Raw genomic sequence first — 21199 nt, 5'->3', positions numbered from 1 at the left:
TCGGGTTTGGTTTTAGTCTGGGAGTTTTAGTCTGGCTTGTGCTTCATGAGAGTGTTTGGTGTCAAGAGACAGAATTTTAAGGGACTTGGGATTTTTGTTTTGAATATAAAAATATGCAGGTTTGATCTAAATTGAAATACTAAAGATTTGTTAAATTTCAATAAACTTTACTTTGTGTTCTGTTACCACAAACCATGCGTCGGCTCGGATTTATTACCTGCTATAGTACACAGTGTAAAAACATCTAACAATACACCTGCAGTTCAGTACCTCAGTAAGAGAACCTATTTCCCCCAAACCCTTCACCTTGTTCCCTCACATATAGGGGAGACGTTGTGTTGGTTTTACCCTTTCCTCAGGCTTTTCAAGAGGTAGTGCTTGGCTTGAGAAGGGTGTGTTAGGCAAGGCCTTCTGTATGAGGTTGGTGCCATCACAGCCTGCATTTCTAAATTTGCCACTACACTGCTGCATTTGCCTGTGTCTTGAAGTGTGTGGGTGACCTGTATAATAAGGGGAGGCCTCTACCAAAGCCTCTGCTTCTGTTCACACAAAGAAATGGGGTTAAAGAGGATCTGAGAATCTATTATTTATGGATATATTTATATTCTAAATTTCATTTAAAAACACACACACACACACACCATGGCAGGGAACAACAGTATTAGAAAATAACCTACAATACTGCATAAAATAAAATAAAGTAAAATCAACTAACAGCAGCAGAGCTATCCACTCATAAATGCCCAGAAAAATCAGATCACGGTAGCCTGGTGCCAAAATGGTAATGAAGTTGGCACCAGATTTAGCTCTTGCGGCAGGGCATTCTAAAGTCAGGGTGCCACCATTGAGAAGTCCCTTCTTGCATCACCATTCTTCCCTTGGTGGTGGGACAATGAGATGGGCCTTTCCCATCGGTAGATCTAAGGGCACAGGCAGGCTCTTTCAGGAAGAGGTGTTCCTTCAGATTATTAAACTACTTCAGCCACCACTAAGTAAGAGTTCCTAAAAGGAAAAAGCTGCTAAATGGAGGGCCATGAACTCAGGAGATGACTTTAAGCAAACTGCTGCCATCCTCAAGTACAAGGGGATAGCACTATGGGCCTACTTTACAGGGTTGTCATAAGAAATGGCCTGATAATGACTATGAAGTGCTTTGAACACCTAAAATGTGCTATAAAAAAGTCTTTATTATTAATATTGTTAAGTTCCTCCTTCATCTACTGGACTAAGATCAGGCATTTTGGAGCTTTGGCAGTAGCAGCAGTGATTATGAGTGAAGTAATCTTTTCCCAACTGCAGCACATCTGAACCAAAAGGGTGGGCGGAGGTTGTGTCAGCTTGTATGAGCATGAACAATAGCAAACTTTTCTGAACATTGCTTTACCCCGCAAGGGGCATGCAATCAAGCAATTTAATATAGCAGGTGCTATGAATACTTTATTGCAACATGCACAAGGAAATTCACTAGAAAGAGCCAACACTTTATAAAATTAAGAATTCTTAGGTTCGTATGGGACAATTACAGAGTCTAGAACAAAGGGCAGAATTTCCCTTCGCTCCAAAAGTTTGCCTCTTAAAATACAGTCTACAAGCTTGAACTAATTGATGAGGAGAGGACGGATTCTTGAATTGGTCCACAATATCTTTGATGTCTCAGTTTATTACAAGATATGCACTTTCCATATCCTGCCAATTCTCAAAACTTAGTGAAGATTTTCAAAACAGATGTTCCAACTCCCATTTGAACCCTTTAATTCCAGACTGGAGTCCATCTCCCCATTATCTCAAAACCCTTTTTCTTTTCTTCCTCCACTGTTTGTTGTCCATGTCTTCGGTATCATCAGGGGGGTCTGGCATTACAAAACCATCCGTCAGTTTATAGTAGACTATTGTGGAGTCTGATTCAACTATAGCCAGCATGATGGACAGCGAGGAATCAGGCTTCTCCTGCACAGTGCATGCCCTCTTCATGATCTGCCTCAACCTGAAAGAAAGAAAAGAAAAACACAATCAGCAGTCCCGCCTAGTTTATTAAAATTTCACACCGTTTAGTAGTTTCACAGCTTTTGTGTAGTTTCTCTCTCTCTCACTCACTCTCTCTCTCTCTCTCTCTCTCACACACACACACACCATTCTAAAAGACTGAAATGCCTCTCTCCTCAGGCTTAGTTACTGGCAGTAAGAGTTTTCAGCTAAAATATGCTAATATAATTGCAATTTGGAGGGCCCTTGGGCCCTGCCCACCACTGGAAATTGCCCCTGTACAGCTTCTCCAAAATTACATTTGGCCCTAGAATTAAAAGAGTTTCCTCATTCCTGTTATGGTTTGTCTGGAACCTTGTAGGTGTGTTTTTAGTTTCTCAACCACAATCTGGTCTAGACTGTGAGCTGCTGGACCACCTTCTTTCTTCCCCTTATATATGTCAGCATCATACCCATATGATATTTTGGAAATACAACACAGTGGGTGTCAATGTGGTTAAAAGCCCCGTGGTGGCACTGCACCCACTTCGCAGCCACCACAGGGCTTTCCCGCAAAGCTGCACTCTGGAAAAGTCAGGGACTTGCCCTGATTTCTCCTGCCAGAGTGAGCTGACTACCATCTGTCCTTGCTCCGGTGGCATTCCCAGGAAGAAAGCAACACCCCATTGGTTGCTGGAAGCCAAGCGAAGAGCAGAGGGTGGGCCCAGCAAGCTGAGTAGCTGCCGGAAAGCCCACGCTGCCTCCTGTGTCGGGATTACCCAATGCTACCCCACAGCAGCAAAAGTGTGGGTGTCTTCGAAAAGCAGGGGCAACCCATCACCATCAAGCCAGCCCCACAAACAGAATTTTATGCCATAATTTGCAGGTTTGGATGGGATATACTGCCTCGGTTCCACTACTTGTCCCCCTTCTGGCTATTACCACCTTCCCATGTTACCGTCAATACTCCACATAGCTAGAGAGATCATGCGTTGCTGAATGTAGAAGGATTCAAAAGGGTGACAGAAAGCCGCTAAAATGGTCCTTTTGATAAAATCCCAACCATTTTATTCCTGTTCTATTGTGACCATAATTGATGCGTTCAACATGGGATCTACCAGCTAGCACAGGCAGTGTTAAGTCAAAGGGCAGCAGTTGGTGTGATGTTGCCAAGCCAAGGTCAAGGGGGAGAAAAATATAAGCTCAGTCTCTTCTCTAAGCGTTGAAGAATTGCGAGAGTTATTTATATTAAATTCTAGGGAGGAATAAAAGAAAGAAAGAGCTACACAGTTTGAGTAGAATTTAAATGGCAGGCATGATTCTGGATCAGTAAGAAAACAGGAGTTCACTGACTACCAGAGATCTGCATTGTTCTTTCTGGTCATCTCTCATAATGATGACAAACCAAAGGGTGAGAAAGCAATTTGAGCCCTCTATTATCTTACCAGACTCCAAAGACGGCAAGGGAAAATGGCTCCCACGGAGGGGCCAAAGGTCACTTCACATTGTTTCTTTGGAGCTTGTAGCCACAGGACTGTATCCAATGATGGTTCTACTGAGAGTAGAGCCAATGAAATGAATGGGACTTAAGTTAGACTGAAACTGGACACAACCCTTAGCCTGCAGAGCCTTTGGTCAGAGCTCTCCCTCATCCTACTCCTCAGCCAGTTGCACACACAGCTGTTATTTCCAGGACTGCCAAGAAGTCAGGAGGCAGCTCAGATTCCCCTGTTTTAGCTTCGCTGCTTTTCCACCAACGGCTGAGGGGGGGTATGAAATACTAATTGCTAGCCACATAGGTCACCTGTACCTACATAGTCACAACTACTAAATCTGACAACGTAACCTCTTCTGCACTCCATTGTAACAAACGTGCAGAGCAAAGAGCAAGGGAAAGAATCATAGAATAGTAGAGTTGGAAGGGGCCTAAAAGGCCATTGAGTCCAACCCCCCGCTCAATGCAGGAATCCACCCTAAAGCATTCCTGACAGATGCTTGTCCAGCTGCCTCTTGAATGCCTCTAGTGTGGGAGAGCCCACAACCTCCCTAGGTAACTGGTTCCATTGTCGTACTGCTCTAACAGTCAGGAAGTTTTTCCTGATGTCCAGCCGGAATCTGGCTTCCTGTAACTTGAGCCCTTTAGTCAATATCCTGCACTCTGGGATGACCGAGAAGAGATCCTGACCCTCCTCTGTGTGACAACCTTTTAAGTATTTGAAGAGTGCTCTCATGTCTCCCCTCAATCTTCTCTTCTCCAGGCTAAACATTTCAGTCTCTCCTCACACGGCTTTCTTTCCCGATCCCTGATCACCCTGGTTGCCCTCCTCTGAACACGCTCCAGCTTGTCTGCGTCCTTCTTGAAGTGTGGTGTCCAGAACTGGACACAATACTCAAGATGAGGCCTAACCAGGGCTGAACAGAGAGGAACTAGTATCTCACGCAATTTGGAAGCTAAACTTCTATTAATGCAGCCCAAAATAGCATTTGCCTTCCTTGCAGCCACATCGATAGCAAGCAGGGGCCAGGAGGACAGTTGAATTTCTGAACCGAGAACAACTCAAAATGCTAGAAGTCGGCGCCAACGACATACTGCCTATTTCATTTGAAACACAAGTGTGCCAGTTGGTTTCCAACTTATTTATTCTGTGCTGGATATAATTTAGAGAATACCTTATGAGAGAATACATCTCTGGAACTAAGGAAGTCAGCACTTCCAATGTCTCGAGGGATTATTGTTGGGGCCAACACACAGAATCCTGATAAGCTCTATTTCTAAGAAATAGAGTTATTTGTGAAAGGAACAGAGGAAGAAAATCTGACTGTGAGGCTCTTTATCTGCAATTACACTGAAGGCATTGTATAGTACATCTGCCATGAATGAGGATAATGATAGGCTATGCGCCAAGTTGACAGAATAATGCACACTGGCCAAGACGATGTTCTACTTCAAAAGCACCATGGGGGCCAAATACCAGTGGGAGAGCGTCAGATGGAGACAGGGGCTCTGTCCATATGGCCCACACTTTCCAACATTTATTCCCTTGAACTTCTGAAGACCAGTCCCAGCTAGCTCACAAGTATACAGCGGTGCTGTTAGGTAACTTTAGATTAGGAGTAGGCAACCCTCTGGGTCTGTGGGCAAACTTGGAAATTTGAGAAACTCTTGTGGGCGCAACCATAAAATGGCTGCCATGGGTGAGCATGGTTAGTCACAAAGGACAAGTAACTTGCCCACAGGCGTTCATAGAAAATGACGATGGGAGCAGCTAGAGGCTCATGCTTAATTTTGAAGCAATCGCAGCTGAAAGTAAGAGTGTCTTGGTGGGCACCAAGGAAGGGGTCTGGGCCATATTGGTGCCTATGGGCACCATGGTGCCTACACTGTACTGCTTTCGTCGCCAGCTGAAGACCTTTTTATTCACTCAGTATTTTAACACTTAATTTTAACTTAAATTTAAATTTTACTGTTTTAACTCTGTATTTTAATCCTATATCAACTTTGCTGTGTGGTTTTATCCTGGTTGCGCTTTTTATACTGTATTTCATAATTGTGTTTTAAACTGTTGGGTGTTTTACTGTGGTTTTAATTTTTGTGAACCGCCCAGAGAGCTTCGGCTATTGGGCGGTATAAAAATGTAATAAATAAATAAATAAATAAATACTCCTGCTTTAGACTATGGATTTAATAAACTTAAGTGGTGGTGGTGACTTCTTTATATTGTAATGTGTAGTACTTTGCTTATTTTGAAACATAGCAAGTCAGCCTTGCTGTGTTTGGGGGTCTCCTGATCCTTCTGTTGAATGGGACCCTGGACTTCCACCCCAAAATGCTGCCTTGACAGCACCATTGCAAGCATACAGCATCTAGCACAATCCTAACTTAAGAGAAGGCAGAGTATTACTATGATTATCAATCAAGGCTGGCAACTATTACCCAGAGGACCTTTTCTTCTGCCGCTCCCAGTTTGGGGAATGGCTTGCCGGGAGAGATTCATCAACTTACCAGTCTTCCAGAATTTAAGAAAGCCATAAAGACTGATCTCTTCCAGCAGGCCTACCCAGCTGAATTTTAAGATGCCTTTTTTAATGGTGTGCTGCTTTTAATGATGCACTCGTTATAAATGTTTGAATTAGTTTTATGTACTTTATGGTGTTTTTATTTGTGTTGTACCCCGCCTCGATCCAGAGGGAGAGGTGGGTAACAAATAAATATATTATTATTACTATGATTATCAATCAACTACAGTGCAATTCTATGCATCTCCACTCAGAAGTTGCAGTGATTTCAATGGGATTTATTCCCCCTAATATATGTGCATAGTATTTCAACCCTAAGGGTTTAAAGTGGATGCCCATAAAAGAACATTCTTTTCCAGAATATCTTCCTCTTTACAAGAAAAGTGAAAAGCATGCAAGGTAAAATTACTGCTTTTGGCTCAGAACTCTCATGTAAAAAAAGGTTAAAGACTAAATTTGTTAATGGCCAAGACTAAGGTTTGTTTAAAAACACCAGTTTAGTACTATGAGTATTTGAAAGCTTCTTGCTAATGGCTACTGGGCAGCTGGAGAGATGAGCTAATACGATATACCCATGGCCAAAACAAGATGTCAGTGTTATTGCAACTTTTATTTCCACACTGCTCAGAAAAGTATTTGAAACTAGACATGTGTTATTCATTCAAGAAAGCGAATTATGAACCTTTCTTCCACTTTTCAATACAGAAGCTGAAGATTCGGACTGAATTAAGGAACACTAGAGCAAAATTTCCCATTTGCAGATCTGGTCTTCAAACCTCCAGACTTGGGGATGTTTATGGAAAAGACTTCCTGTGGATGCTTTCTGAATGCCAAATCATTTTTGTCTCAGTGTTGTTTTCCCCTCCAATGACTCCCTGCCCTCTGAATCATATCTGTTTTCTTTCATTCAGCCTTAAAACCAGGCACACTCCAGATGTGTTGGACTACACTTCTCATTATCCCCAGCAAGCCATGAAGGCTGCATCTAGCCCATGGCAAGAGCCTGTTTCATTATCAGAGTATTTTTGCGAAGGACTTATTCTGTCCCTGAGAACTCAAAATTTTGCCCCAGCAGAGGAGAGTGGGAAAGAGATCAATACTGCAGGGCATTGCAAAGCATTGAAACTGAACAAGGGAATACATTTTTTTTAAAAAAAATAGTATTGTGCAAATGATTCCTTAGTCCATGTGAGCTATCCAACCCAAATTTGGACACACATGTTGACATGGACAAATATAATATGTGAACTGGTCCACCATAGAGAATAGGTTAGTTTCCATATTCATAAGATGGGGAATGCTAAATGCCTAGTGGCATTTGCCTGTGGAAAATTAGCATATCAAGGATTCTAGCCTAAGGTGTAAGCTGGTGCCTGCAGCTACATTGCATGGCTATCAATCCATTGACATGGCTTAAGCTGTGCTTGTCAACCCAACGTACCTTGTGCTAGAAGCCTAAACACCAAGATACTAGCCTAGAAACAGAATGGAGTACCAAACTTTTGGTTCAACCCTCCATTGACTGTACTACTTCAGAAAACAATATGTGCATGTTGTATATTTGAATATTTTCCCCAGGTTAAGAAAAATTCCTAAACATAGAAAGCAGGTAAATCATGGAGAACATTAGGCTAGAATCCTTGATATGCTAATTTTCCACAGGCAAAGGGTGGGGTGAGTGTTAGGTTGGGGAGGATTCAAACACCCACCTGCATTGGGAAGTGGTAGAGTCACATGAGAATTATACCACTTTTTTTTTTTACTTTGTAGATGGGCCTGCATATTCGCATGAATCCAAATTTTATGCAAGATGCTGAATTTTGCTTTAGCGAATAGTATCGTAAAAATGTTGCAATGTGGAGTGTTCCTGTTCAGGATTCCAGCCAGTCATTCAGCGATGTCCTTTTCCAGAATACTCCATTCCATTGAGATTCCCCCAAGCCTGCCAATAACTTTGGCTATTGGGTGATATAAAAAAGCAATAAATAAATAAATGGATAGTGCCCTTTTGGTTACGCAGAGATCCACAGTCGTAGAATAAATTTACTATCAATATCTATATGATGCCATGCGCATCTTGTTAGGCAAAGACCTACCACAGCCACACAGGAGGACTGGGCACAAGATCTTTTGTGGAGTCGTTTGGCAGTGAGGAAGCAAACACAGAAAGAGAAGGCTTGAGAGAAATCACACTTTGGCTATTTGCCCAATTGGAAAGGCTGGTCAGCAAGTGGACTTTCAATCAATGTAAGTCATTCACCCTTTGCCATCCCAAGAATTGGTCTTTTTTACTCAGATGCCAAAGCCAGAGCAAACAGCGTCGCCACAGCACAGATTTATGGAAAAACTACCTGAATGAAAAGCGTAATGAAGGAGCAGAAGGCGCATGTTTTATAGTACCCCACAAATAATAATAAAAAACGTGTTTCCACAGATACTTCATGAGTCAGGATCTTGTATTCTTTCTTGCGTTACTGCTGAAACCCAACACAAAGTTGGAAACCAACCAAGGAGATCTAGGCTGTACAAAAACAGTGTCCAGCATTGTGTGTGTGTTCCATAACTCTTCAATGGCATTGTACAAACACAGAACTTAGTACTGGCTCCACAAATCAGCATCTGCAGAATTTTCCAGCTGCCGTAGGGTTTTACCAGGCCATTGCCAAGCAAAATTGCTACATACCAACAGCCTGGAGCATTGCCTTCCTCCATTTTGTTTGGCCACATGTTCAAAACCAAAGCCTTTTTGGATACTACTTGCTCACCTCTCGTGGCTAAATGACACGTGGGCAGGGGTTGGCACCACCACTTGTAAATCCTCAGCTTCTCTCTCTCGCCCACAGAGACTCACAAGCTGGAATTCTGCTAGCCCAGTGTAGGATACTTCATGCCAGTTTCGAACTGAAAAGTATATCAGAGACAATAACACACAAACACACACATTCACAAAGAGAATGAACTAAAACAAACTTAACAGTAATCAGTCTTTCCATTTAAAGTTCTCCATGCCTACACAGTGTTCTAGGTCAGTCTTCCCTAAGCTGGGGGAGTATCCAATGCTGCCCTTCCACAAGTAGGTCGATCGCCATTTCTGTTCCAGGAGTGGCCAGTTCCCCTTCACCGTGATTCCATTGAGCAAGAAGACCCCACTGCTTGGGCAATGGAGATTAAGCACTGAAATAAGCGGAAATACTCTTCTCTGGAACAGGGCAGATTGGCAGAGCTCCTTTACGTAATATTAAGTGGAGAAAAGGTATAACCAAAATAAATGAGTTTGAAGGAATCTGGAAACAGTTCCTAATATTTGTGTTTACTAGGGGAAGTGGGAAACCGCCAGCAGAAGAAACGATAAGATTTTGGAATCAGGAATAGATCCCAAGGTGGGGGGTGCACTTTTATGTTAAAAATGATTATGTATGGTATGATATTTTATAGTTAATATCTATTCAACATATATGTATTCAACATTTATTTAGCATGTATGTAGTGGTTGTTTGGATGTAATTTTTTATTGTAATGTTTTATTGTATGTTTAATTAATGTGGAAAAGCAATAAAAAAAAAAAAAGAGAGCTCCTTTACGTAGTGTTATTATTTCTTTCATTTCTATACTACCCCGTAGCCAAACCTCTCTGGGCAATTTAGAACAATGCATAAAAATACTAAATGCAATATTCTAATAATCTTAAATTTTTAGTACAAAAAAATTAAAACAATGTAAACAGCTAAAAACAATTTAAATAAACATTGTTTTTCCTAATGGACCTGTTCTAAATAGCAGACATAGATGCCTTATCACATACCATTAGATGCCTAGGATTAGAGGGTGGTCTTCGCCAGCCACCGAAGAGATGACAGTTCTGATGATGGTTAGGCCTCTAACCCCTTTGCAGCAAATACTTAGTGAGCGTGTTTAAACTGTGTTATGTAGCCACCATGTTTAGGAATGGTTCACATGATTTGCTAAGTCTTGGTTCACATGACACACTAAGCCATAATGTTTGGCTTAAAATAATTAACCACTGTAGCTTAGCGTGTTGTCTGAACAGGGTCAGAGTCAGTGCTAGGTAGCCTCAGTGGGGAGCTCATTCCATAGTTGGGGGGCCACTATGTGAGCTTCACTGACCTGCCCTGTTCTAGAAGTGAGCATTTCCATTTGCCCCCAGAAGTATCGGCGGTAACATGCCTATATACACCAGTTGTTGGGGAACACAGGCAGGACGGTGCTGTTGCACTTGTGTGCTTCTGGGCTCCTGGTTGACAGCTGATTTCCACTCTGTGGACAGAATGCTGGACTAGAAGGACCTTGGCTTGATCTAGCATGGCTCTTATGTTCTTAAGTGCTAAATCTTCATTGCGCAAGTGGGGCTGGATGCTCACAGGTGGTCATCGCTGGATACTGACCCATGTGCTCCCCCATCCGTTGTGGACTTCAGCTCCCACCAGCCCCAGCCAGCATAGCCAATGATCAGAAACCCTGGGAGTTCGAGTCCGAAACATTTGGAGGGCACCAGGTCAGGGAAGGTTGTTCTAGTAATAGCCACATATTTGATTATCATTGTGTTTGTTACATTCTTGAGGGTATTTATGTGTTAACCACATTTGCACCTGTCTTTCTCCAATGGTTATATGAGCCTCGTGTGGTGCAGAGCAGTAAAGCAGCAGTTTCTGCAGCTGAAACTCTCCCCATGGCCTGAGTTCGATCCCAGCAGAAGCTGGTTTCAGGCAGCCGGCTTGGGTCGACTCAGCCTTCCATCCTCCCGAGGTTGGTAAAATGAGTACCCAGTTAGCTGGGGGAAAGGTAATAACGGCCGGGGAAGGCAATGGCAAACCACCCCCCTATAAAGCCTGCCAAGAAAACGTCAGTAAAAGCTGGCGTTCCTCCAAGAGTCAGTAATGACTCAGTGCTTGCACGAGAGGTTCCTTTCCTTTCCTTTCTCCAGTGGTACATGGTGTTATCTACTGTTAGTCTCACCTTCTGAAGCAGGTTCGTTTGAGAGATAGTGACTTACTCAGCTTCTTGTCGAAGTAGGAACATGAAGCAAATTCCCTTGGTCCAACTCTAATACACTGTTCTCTAAACTACACTAGTTGTATATGCATGTGTAAATGATGCAAGAGAGAGAGAGAGAACTTGCATGTGTGCATGGAAAATAGTGTTGGTCATGTTTGATTAAGGGTGAGAGAGCAGAGGCTATCAGGTATCAATGTTTTTATCTGGTTGAGCTTTTATATTGTATTTTATATTATGGTTTTATACTGTTGTTTTATACTTTGAATGTTTTTAATTTTTGTGAACCACCCAGAGAGCTCCGGCTATTGGGTGGTATAGAAATGTAATAAATAAATAAATAAATCAACTAATAAGTTCTCTTTAGCAGCCTGCAAGAGGGATTACCAGTGAGAAGCAACTGCTGTATGTTCTAAGAAACACACTAACAATCCTATGCAGATATGGTCCTAATCACGCTGCCCCCTACCTGATGGATGCTGTATAAGGCAAAATCTACATGTCTGTGGGCCTAGCAACATCTAACACAGTGGTTCTCAACCTTCCTAATGCCATGACCCATTATTATTATTATTATTATTATTATTATTATTATTTATATAGCACCATCAGTGTACATGGTGCTGTACAGAGTAAAACAGTAAATAGCAAGACCCTGCCGCATAGGCTTACAATCTAATAAAATCATAGTAAAACAATAAGGAGGGGAAGAGAATGCAAACAGGTACAGGGTAGGGTAAGCAGGCACAGGGTAGGGTTAAACTAACAGTAGAAAGTAACAGTAGAAGTCTGCACAACATCAAGTTTTAAAAGCTTTAGGAAAAAGAAAAGTTTTCAGTTGAGCTTTAAAAGCTGCGGTTGAACTTGTAGTTCTCAAATGTTCTGGAAGAGCGTTCCAGGCGTAAGGGGCAGCAGAAGAGAATGGACGAAGCCGAGCAAGGGAAGTAGAGGCCCTTGGGCAGGCGAGAAACATGGCATCAGAGGAGCGAAGAGCACGAGCGGGGCAATAGTGTGAGATGAGAGAGGAAAGATAGGAAGGAGCTAGACCGTGAAAAGCTTTGAAGGTTAACAGGAGAAGTTTATATTGGATTCTGTAGTGAATTGGAAGCCAATGAAGAGATTTCAGAAGCGGAGTAACATGGTCGGAGCGGCGAGCCAAGAAGATGACCCTTTAATACAGTTCCTCATGTTGTGGTGACCCCCAACCATAAAATTATTTTCGTTCTTCTCTACACAATCCATTGTCATGAGATGGTTTGCTAATGAAAATAATACATAACAATAGCTTTAATAATACAAAAGATGATACATGACATAGTTCAGTCAATACAGTTTCCTAAGACCATCGGAAATATGTGTTTTCCGATGGTCTTAGGCGACCCCTGTGAAAGGGTCATTCGACCCCCAAAGGGGTCCCGACCCACAGGTTGAGAACCGCTGTGGGCCCAGAGGCAGAGTGAGTGTGCGGAATCCCAATCCATAACTGCACATCAACTCAAGTCATGCCTGCATAAGTCCAATGATTTCTTACAGGACAGGAAAGGTATTCTTGGCACTTGCTTTAAACTAGAACATATGCTTGGTTTCTCCTTTTTTATTTCATTGTCTCTGTTTGAAAGTAACTCTACAAACTTACCTTCTAAGAGGTCTAAGTAAACTAAGAAAGCAGCATACACACCACTGCGGTCAGCCACATCCAATGACATCATCCCCGTGAACTGAAATACACAAAAGTAAGCAATGGGTGTAAGCGTTGTTGGGGTGGGGATAGGGGAGGTTACATTGCATGCAACAAAACCCAAACAGAAATGAATCCATGATTTTTGGAAGTGTTTTCCCATCAATTCTAGGGACTGTTGGCAGAGACCCCAAAAAAGCACGACAAACACAAATTCTTTCAAAGAAAGGGTAGGGGCCGGGGGAGGAGGAGGCCTGTTAAAGGATTTATTGCTAGATAAAGTCTGCTAAAAGACTAGCAGATCGTGTTTTTTAAAATGCCAATAAAACTGTCCTCCAAAAGTTGTACTTCAGAATCCAGGAGGGTAAGAAAATGATTTAGCAATGCGGATTGTTCATAAAAACAGGTCTAGTTCTGTCCTAAGCCTTCTAGGCAGAGAATGCTTCTGTGTTTTTGCCTAGGGCCAGACACAAGAAGGGGCTGTGATCCAGACTTGGAAGGTTTGGCTCAGGGTCCTTAATGCCCATTGCTGGAACTGGGGACTTGAGCTAAGAGCCAAAAGGGCAGCAGGCAGAAGATACTACTCTGCTGACCAGACAAGGGTAGAAGGCCAGGCTCTGAGTATTCCTAACTAGATGTAGTTAATCCAGAGCAGCCTTTCCCAAACTGATGCCCTCCAGATGTGCTGGACTAGAGCAGGGCTCTCCAATGTGAAGCCCATTGGCATCATGATGCTTGTGAGGGCCTCCAGTGGCACCCACAAAGCTCTGTCCCCTCAAAAAAAATTGTTTGAAGAAAGCCCTTGGAAGATGTTAGGACAGTCTTCTTTCTCTCCTTTCTAGCCTTGAGTCGTGCTCTTTCCCTCCTCAGTACCTTTTGCCTTGCTGTATCTCCCTTCTTCCAGCCTCTAGCCTTGCTCCTTCCCTCCCCTCTACCCCTTTGTCTTGCTATTTTCCCTCCCTCCCAGCCTCTAGCCTCACTATTTCTCCCCCTCTTTTTAGCTCATTTTTGAGCTGCCAGGGCCCCACAACAGCAATTAGGTGACTAGCCTCATCCTCCGTAGAGGCCATGTTGTGGTAGTGCCCACAGCAGTTTCTCAAATTCCCAAATGTGCCCATGGGTCCAAAACCTATGAGGACCGGTGGATTAGAGTTCCCATCATCCCTAGGCTGCTGATCTAGAGGCCTCCCGTTGCCTGCTGGTCCTAGAGATCAAGGTTATGCCACCTTTTCCCTTTCGCCCTGAATACACAGTTTAAGGTAGATTGCCACAGTAAGACCCAACCTCTGCCTATCAGGTTCCCAGTTTAGGTCCCAGAGTATCCAACACATACTGCTAATACTGTGCAAATGCCTAGTCACCTTCCTCAGTAATGACCAACCCAGGATTTAAGATTGGCCAGAGAATTTGGCCCACAGGGCTACCACGTGGGGAAGAGCCTCCTCAGTGGTAGCACCCTGACTGTGAAAGTCCCTTCCTGTAAATATTCAGGCCCCAGTTAAAGACTGGGGTCCGAATATTTGGGGGGTACAGGCAAGTGTTTTATCTATTTTCCAATGTCATCGTGATGCTTTTATAGTATTTTATTGTGCATTTTTAATTGCAGAATTGATTTTGATAGTGTTCACATGTTGTTCTTTTTAGATGGGTTGTTAGCTGCCCTGAGCTATATAACTAAATAAACAAACGAAATTTATTCACCAGCACCTAGCAGAGTATAAGGCTTTGACCAATTTATAGAGCTTGATGCCTTCTGTATATTAAGAATTAAAAGCCAAAAAGCTAAAGATCTGAGTTGTAAAGTTAGCATTTTATAGGCTTGAACAAACTAATACTTTCCCAGACTCTGATTATTTGTGTTACACAACCTGGAAAATAAGCTCTTTTTCAAACTCCTAAGAGAATTATTACGGTAAAAAGCACATCAAAATCATGGAGTTTCGCATCCTGACAAAACTATGCGATCATTGACCCAACTAACTCAGACAAAGAGCTATTGTCAAGAGTCCTGTAAAACTTGCACACTCCTATGCCAAGAAGACAATGGTCTATTAAAAGTTATTGCATTACAAATTCGTACACATATCTGAGCTGAACATGGGGCTTTCTGATACTTTACAAGCTTTTTGTGCTCCAATTGCTTTCATACCCAAAGACCCAATGAAGTCAGTTGGGTTTCGTAAGAGGAATTTCAGCCTGAATCTGAGGAGCCATTTACACAATCACTTAATTCATATTAGTTAAAAATATAAGAAGAGCCCTGCTCCAGTCCAACCAGATCTATCCCATTCTAGATACCTTGGGAAGCCCAAAAGCTCTTTCCTACTGTTATTCCACAATAACGAGTATTCAAGAGGCATACGGCCTCTGTTCCTGGAGGTCACATATAGCCATTGATAGCTTTATCCTTCATGAATTTGTCTAATCCCCTTTTAAAGCCATTTAAGTTGGTGCCGTCATCACATTTTGAGGAAGTGAATTCCATAGTTTAACTACACACTGTCCCGAGTCCCCCACTGTTCATCTTCATTGGTTGATCTTGGGTTCTATTATTTTGAGAGAGGGAGGAAAATTGTCTGTTTCCAATTTATACACACCATGCATAAATGTACATATTTCTATCATTTCCCCCTTTACTTGCCTTTTTCCTAAGATAAAAAGCCCCAAATCTTGTAACTTTCCCTCATAGGGGAGTTGCTCCACTCCTTGATCATTTTAGTTGCCCCTGTCTGCACTTTTTCCAGCTCTACAATATATTTTTTGAAATGCGGCAACCAGAAAAAACTGTACACAGTACTCCAAGTGTGGTCGCACGATAGATTTGTGAAATGGTATTATAGTAGCCATTTCATTTTTGATCCTTTTGCTTATGATTCCTAATGATTCCTTTTCCGCAGCTGTCACACACTAGGTCAACTGTACACCACTGCCAGTCTTTCATCTACAGTAGCCATTTTTAAGCACTCTCCGTTTAGGACAGGGAACACATGTCCCGTCCCCCACCAGATGTTTTGGCCTAGAACTCCCATCAGCCCTAGGCAGCACAGCCAATAGTGATGGGTGAAGGGAGTTACTGGCCAAAATATCTGGAGGGCCACAAGTTGCCTACCCCTGGTTGAGGGAACCCTTTCCATATTGACTTAACTGCCAATTAGCCTGTACACTTTGCAAAGGATTCTGGGAATGAAGAAATGCTTGAGTACTGACTAGGCCTCACATGAACTGAGCATGTGCCCAGTCTTCAAGATGCCCAACATTCCCTTGCAGCTGCTCACTGCACAGGAAGATCTATATTTATTTATTTATTAAATTTATATACCGCCCCATAGCCGAAGCTCTCTGGGCGGTTTAGAAAAGTTAAAAAACAGTGGACATTAAAAAGTATACAAAATTTAAAACCATCAAAAAATATAAAAACAACAGTATACAGCATCCATTTTAAACAACAGTTCTGGGGTCCATTAAAAAAACAAAACTTGTTAAATGCTGTTAAAATGCCCGGGAGAAGAGAAAAGTCTTGACCTGACGCCGAAAAGATAACAATGTTGGCACCAGGCGAGCCTCATCAGGGAGATCATTCCATAATTGGGGGGCCACCACTGAAAAGGCCCTCTCCCTTGTTGCCATCCTCCGAGCTTCCCTCGGAGTAGGCACTTGGAGGAGGACCTTAGATGTTGAGCGCAGTGTACGGGTACCTTCATGTCGGGAAAGGCATTCCATCAGGTATTGTGGTCCCAAACCGTGTAAGGCTTTATAGGTTAAAACCAGCACCTTGAATTGGGCTCAGAAACTTATAGGCAGCCAATGCAAGCGAGCCAGAATTGGTGTTATATGTTCGAACCTTCTGTTTCCAGTTATCAATGTAGCCGCTGCATTTTGCACAAGCTGCAGCTTCCAAACCGTCTTCAAAGGCTGCCCCACGTAGAGGGCATTGCAGTAATCTAATTTGGAGGTTACCAGAGCATGGACGACTGAAGCTAGGTTATCCCTGTCCATCTATAACGGAGGGCAAGCTGACTTTCACGTAATCTCATTCACCATTATTGATTTCTTCACAAGGGAACCCAAACTTCCCTGAAATAAGAGTTCAAAAATCACTGACCTATACAATTGTAGGACTTAACATGCCTCAACCACAAGTGCACTAGGAAGCCTTTGGCAAGCCTCCTTACATCTCAGATTGCCATCTGAAATATGAGAATAACCTTGACCTAACGTACGAGGTTGTTGTTAATTTTCAGGCTGCAAGCCTCGGGGAAGGGGTTGTCTTTCTTTCTTTTTAATTGATCTGCAAGCCACTCTGGGAGCCTTTCCAGCCAAAGAGCAGGATATAAATGCTTTAAATAAATAGTGACTGCAAAATACTTGGGACATTCTAAGGTGCCTAAGTTCAGCATTATTGTCCTTAGATATCTGGTCCAGAAACTCAGTTTGTGACAGAGCGTTACAGTCAAGGATAGAAAACTACTTCAATCCAGTAAGCTTATGGAGACTGTGGAACTGGTACACACATGCATGTTACATCCCTTGAGCTATATAACATAAAGTGAGCAGTTGTGCAAATGGGCCAGCAGAGATTTAGACTGGGTTTGGACAACACAATAGTCAACCATTGATTATTGTGTCGTAGGTCAAGCATTTTACACACAACTGTTGGTTATCTTCCTCCACCATGCCCCATATCCACAAATGGCAAACGAGGACGGGGCAGAGGAGAACGCTCCTCCTGCAGCTGTCAGGACAGCGTCCTCCTCCACCCCACCCTTGTTCACCAGAAAGTGGTGGCGAATGGGGAGGGGGGACGCTAGGATCTCCTGGAGCTTAAGAGTGGCAGGAGAACTTAGTGTCCCTGTCCCCATTCACCACCACTTTCCCAGGGAGGAAGATGCAAGAGAGCCATTGGAGAAGGGGCGGGTGGTGTCAAAAGCAGTTTGGCAGCAGTTCTTCTGCGTCTTCCTCCCCCACCAAATAGCGGCGCAGGTTCCCACTTTCTATAGGAGCACTTTGCAGAGAAAGATGCAAGAGAGCCACCTGCCCCTTCAGGACAAAGAATGTTCTTTGTGCTGAAGGGCCGGCCGGCGGCCAAAGCAGCTCAGCGGCAGCTCTCCTGCTTCTTTCTCCATGGAAAGTGGGAACCAGCACCGCCATTTGGTGGGGAGGGCAGAGAGGGGGCGGGGAGAGCAATACTCAACCATGTGCTAATAGTCAACTCCACAGTTGACTATTACCATGTCGCAACACATGGTTGACTATTGTATTGTCCGAGTGCTGCCAAGGGGGTAGGCATACAAGTTCCTTTCATGATCACAATGCTCCTCATTGTTTATTCCTGAACAATATTTCACGGCTCCAGATGCCTGGAATGCTCTTTCCCCATCAATTTGATTGGCTTCTTCAAACACACTTTGACATTTGGTATTTTATTCCTCTTCCCTCCTGATTCCTTTCCTCATATAGACAGACACCTCTCTTTTCATTCTTGTATGGTACCCGGTATGGTGATTGGCACAGCATAAATAACAGATGCTGGTCAACTTGTGGCAAGTGGCTACATCATGGGGTTGTCAACTTTATCATTCCTTTGCTCTCCCCAGAATGAGACATGGACCTCTTACAACATGATCAATTACCAGTGGCATTTTCTTCTTCTTCTCATTATGCATACACGTGGGGTGCACAACCTGCATCTCCTTCCAGTGTGGACCGTAGAGCCCTGAGGTCCCCACTTAGAGTTTCTCTTGTTAGTACTAGCTAGGAACCCCTTGCTAACCTTAGTAAGGGAACTGTTTGCCTGTGCCAGCACTAGCCCAGGAAAGGCTGGGGAGGGTGGTGTGCGTGTCGGGGCCAGGGTTCCTATGTTGGAATGTGACTGAATGTATGTGCCTGTATGTTTCTGAGAACATATAAGCACAAACACATGTGCAGCCCCTGCTAAAAACCCAATGCCGCCCACGGGGCTGAAAAGATTGTGCAACCCTGGTATACACCCTAAGGATGATGAAGAGGGGATGTAATTTCACCAGGTAAAGAATAGTAAAGTTATCACCAATGGTATAGCACCACTTACCACCAAAGGAATGATCAGTACACCTCACCCCTTCCAAACTCTGTCTCTGCAACATTTGAATAAAATTGATGAGAGAAGGGCATTTTTTTCACCTTTTTGCTGGAGTTTGAAAGACTCCTAATGTCAATACTGCAGTTTGTTTGCACATGGTCAGAGGCACCACTGGCAGTGTTGCCTTCATGAATCTGTTTATTTACATTTTAAGCCTGAAGGCAGGATTATGTTATTTACTCATCTATTTACTTATGACATTTATATACCTTCCTTCATATTTATTCCAAAGCAGTTTACAGTGTTTTGTTGTACAGTGCCTCTTTTTAAGTGTTTTTTTTTTTAATTATCACTTCACAAGTTACAAGCCTGACCTGTGACAGCTCCAGGTTAGTCCTCTCTCTAAAGAAGCAAACCATCGCCTTTAATCATTGTTTAAAGAGGGGGGAAAAACACCTCCAAGCAGTCAATCTTGGTAGAACATACATAAAACACGTATTTCAGTCTCTTAACGTGGTGTATGCCAGCACATGGTTGAGGGAAGAAGCTGCACCAAGCTGCCCTCCAAAGCAATAATTGAAATTAGAAATTATTATTATTATTATTATTTATTTATATAGCACCATCAATGTACATGGTGCTGTACAGAGTAAAACAGTAAATAGCAAGACCCTGCCGCATAGGCTTACAATCTAATAAAATCATAGTAAAACAATAAGGAGGGGAAGAGAATGCAAACAGGTACAGGGAAGGGTAAGCAGGCACAGGGTAGGGAAAAACTAACAGTAGAAAGTAACAGTAGAAGTCTGCACAAATTGCACTTATGGACGTTTGTTGCATACCATGTGAGCTGTCAATCAGATGTTTGCAAAAACGTTGTGGGGCGTGGCAAACGAATTGCATGATAACCTTGCAAGACGGGCGAGCAATGTAACATCAGAGGGGGTGCCTTCGCCCAAAGGAGTAAGCAGCCATTTCCCCAGTCCCATATTACTAACCGTAGGATGAGCAGCCAGCCAGCTCCGTCGAAGCGCCCATCTTCCGCGCTCTGGACTTTCCTCCTCCTCCTGACCAGACAAGCCAGCGCCCCGCGCTAATGAAGCGTCGCCGGCCGCTGCCCCTTGCCCGGAGCTGCTCCCGGGCGCTTCCATTCCCGATTTGCGTGTAGTACAGCTTCGTTCCGCTCGGTGTGTCAACACTACAGGTCCCCAATGGAACATGTGAACGAACTCTAGGTTCCCATTTCAAGCAGGCAAGTATAGAGGCAGGGGTGTGGATACACTTTCTTTCTGTGTCATTATGAAACTATAAATATCGACGGGCCAGTCATCGATTGGAAGTTTATTAACTTGTGGGTGTATACAAAAATAGAAACACTTTTATATATATATATATAAAATAATAATCTTAGATTCATTTCATTTATGATATTTCTATACCACTCCATAAGCCGAAGCTCTCTAGGCAGGTAAACAAAAATTGAAAATAATATATTTTTAAAAAAAGACATTATACAAAGTGCAAAACAATTTACATAAAAGCATATAAAGAGATAACATGCAGAGACACAACATATCAAAAACGTTTTGATGTTTAGAATTATACCCCCCACCCCACCCCACCCCCACTTCTGAATGTGTTCTAATTAAAATTGACTGAAAAGTCAATGTGGGCGGGAAGGAAATCCTTTTTTTTTTTTTTTTTTTTTAGGGAGGGAGAAGGCACTATGTTATACACGGAAGGGGAAACAACAACCCACAGCCCATCATTTTTCCTCACTTAAGTACTTGGAGACCTTCTGAATCACGGCTCCACAATTCAAGAAGGACGCAGACAAGGTGGAGCGTGTTCAGAGGAGGGCAACCGGGATGATCAGGGGTCTGGAAACAAAGCCCTTTGAAGAGAGACTGAAAGAACTGGGCATGTTTAGCCTGGAGAAGAGAAGACTGAGGGGAGACATGAGAGCACTCTTCAAATACTTAAAAGGTTGTCACACAGAGGAGGGCCAGGATCTCTTCTCGATCCTCCCAGAGTGCAGGACACGGAATAACGGGCTTAAGTTAAAGGAAGCCAGATTCCGGCTGGACATCAGGAAAAACTTCCTGACTGTTAGAGCAGTACGACAATGGAACCAGTTACCTAGGGAGGTTGTGGGCTCTCCCACACTAGAGGCCTTCAAGAGGCAGCTGGACAACCATCTGTCAGGGATGCTTTAGGGTGGATTCCTGCATTGAGCAGGGGGTTGGACTCAATGGCGTTGTAGGCCCCTTCCAACTCTGCTATTCTATGATATATTTCATTTCTACACAACCCAATAGCTGAAGCTCTCTGGTGGTTCACTAAAATTAAAACCATAGAGTACAACTTGAAACATTAAATACCTTCTCAGAGTAGGGAGAGTTCGAGCTAGTACCTTTGTGAGCAGAAGCTGGTGCCTTGGATTTTTACTAAACGTAAATCAGACAGATTACACT

At 43.1% G+C, this 21199-nt stretch overlaps 1 protein-coding gene across 1 annotated transcript; it reads right to left on the bottom strand.

Moving 5' to 3' along the window:
* Positions 1 to 651: 651 nt before the first annotated feature.
* On the bottom strand, positions 652 to 19901 carry TSEN15 (tRNA splicing endonuclease subunit 15). The gene is made up of 4 exons (XM_063117210.1): positions 19724 to 19901; positions 12626 to 12707; positions 8745 to 8880; positions 652 to 1984 (listed from the first exon to the last, which is right to left on the bottom strand). The coding sequence occupies exons 1-4, from the start codon at positions 19874 to 19876 to the stop codon at positions 1780 to 1782; spliced, it is 576 nt and encodes a 191-aa protein (XP_062973280.1). The 5' UTR covers positions 19877 to 19901; the 3' UTR covers positions 652 to 1779.
* Between the last annotated feature and the right edge of the window lie 1298 nt (positions 19902 to 21199).

This window comes from Elgaria multicarinata, chromosome 1 (genome assembly GCF_023053635.1).
Source record: "Elgaria multicarinata webbii isolate HBS135686 ecotype San Diego chromosome 1, rElgMul1.1.pri, whole genome shotgun sequence".
NCBI lineage: Eukaryota > Metazoa > Chordata > Lepidosauria > Squamata > Anguidae > Elgaria > Elgaria multicarinata.
Note: the sequence above shows the minus strand (reverse complement) of the source record. Positions and strands in the feature narration are given on the sequence as shown.

Excerpts from the sequence above, each read along its gene's own strand:
- TSEN15 (XM_063117210.1), bottom strand. The coding sequence starts at position 19,876 with ATGGAAGCGCCCGGGAGCAGCTCCGGGCAAGGGGCAGCGGCCGGCGAC. Across the intron at positions 12,708-19,723 it reads GGCTGGCTGCTCATCCTACG|TTCACGGGGATGATGTCATT; the intron begins GTTAGTAATATG and ends TGTGTATTTCAG. Across the intron at positions 8,881-12,625 it reads TTACTTAGACCTCTTAGAAG|TTCGAAACTGGCATGAAGTA; the intron begins GTAAGTTTGTAG and ends TATACTTTTCAG.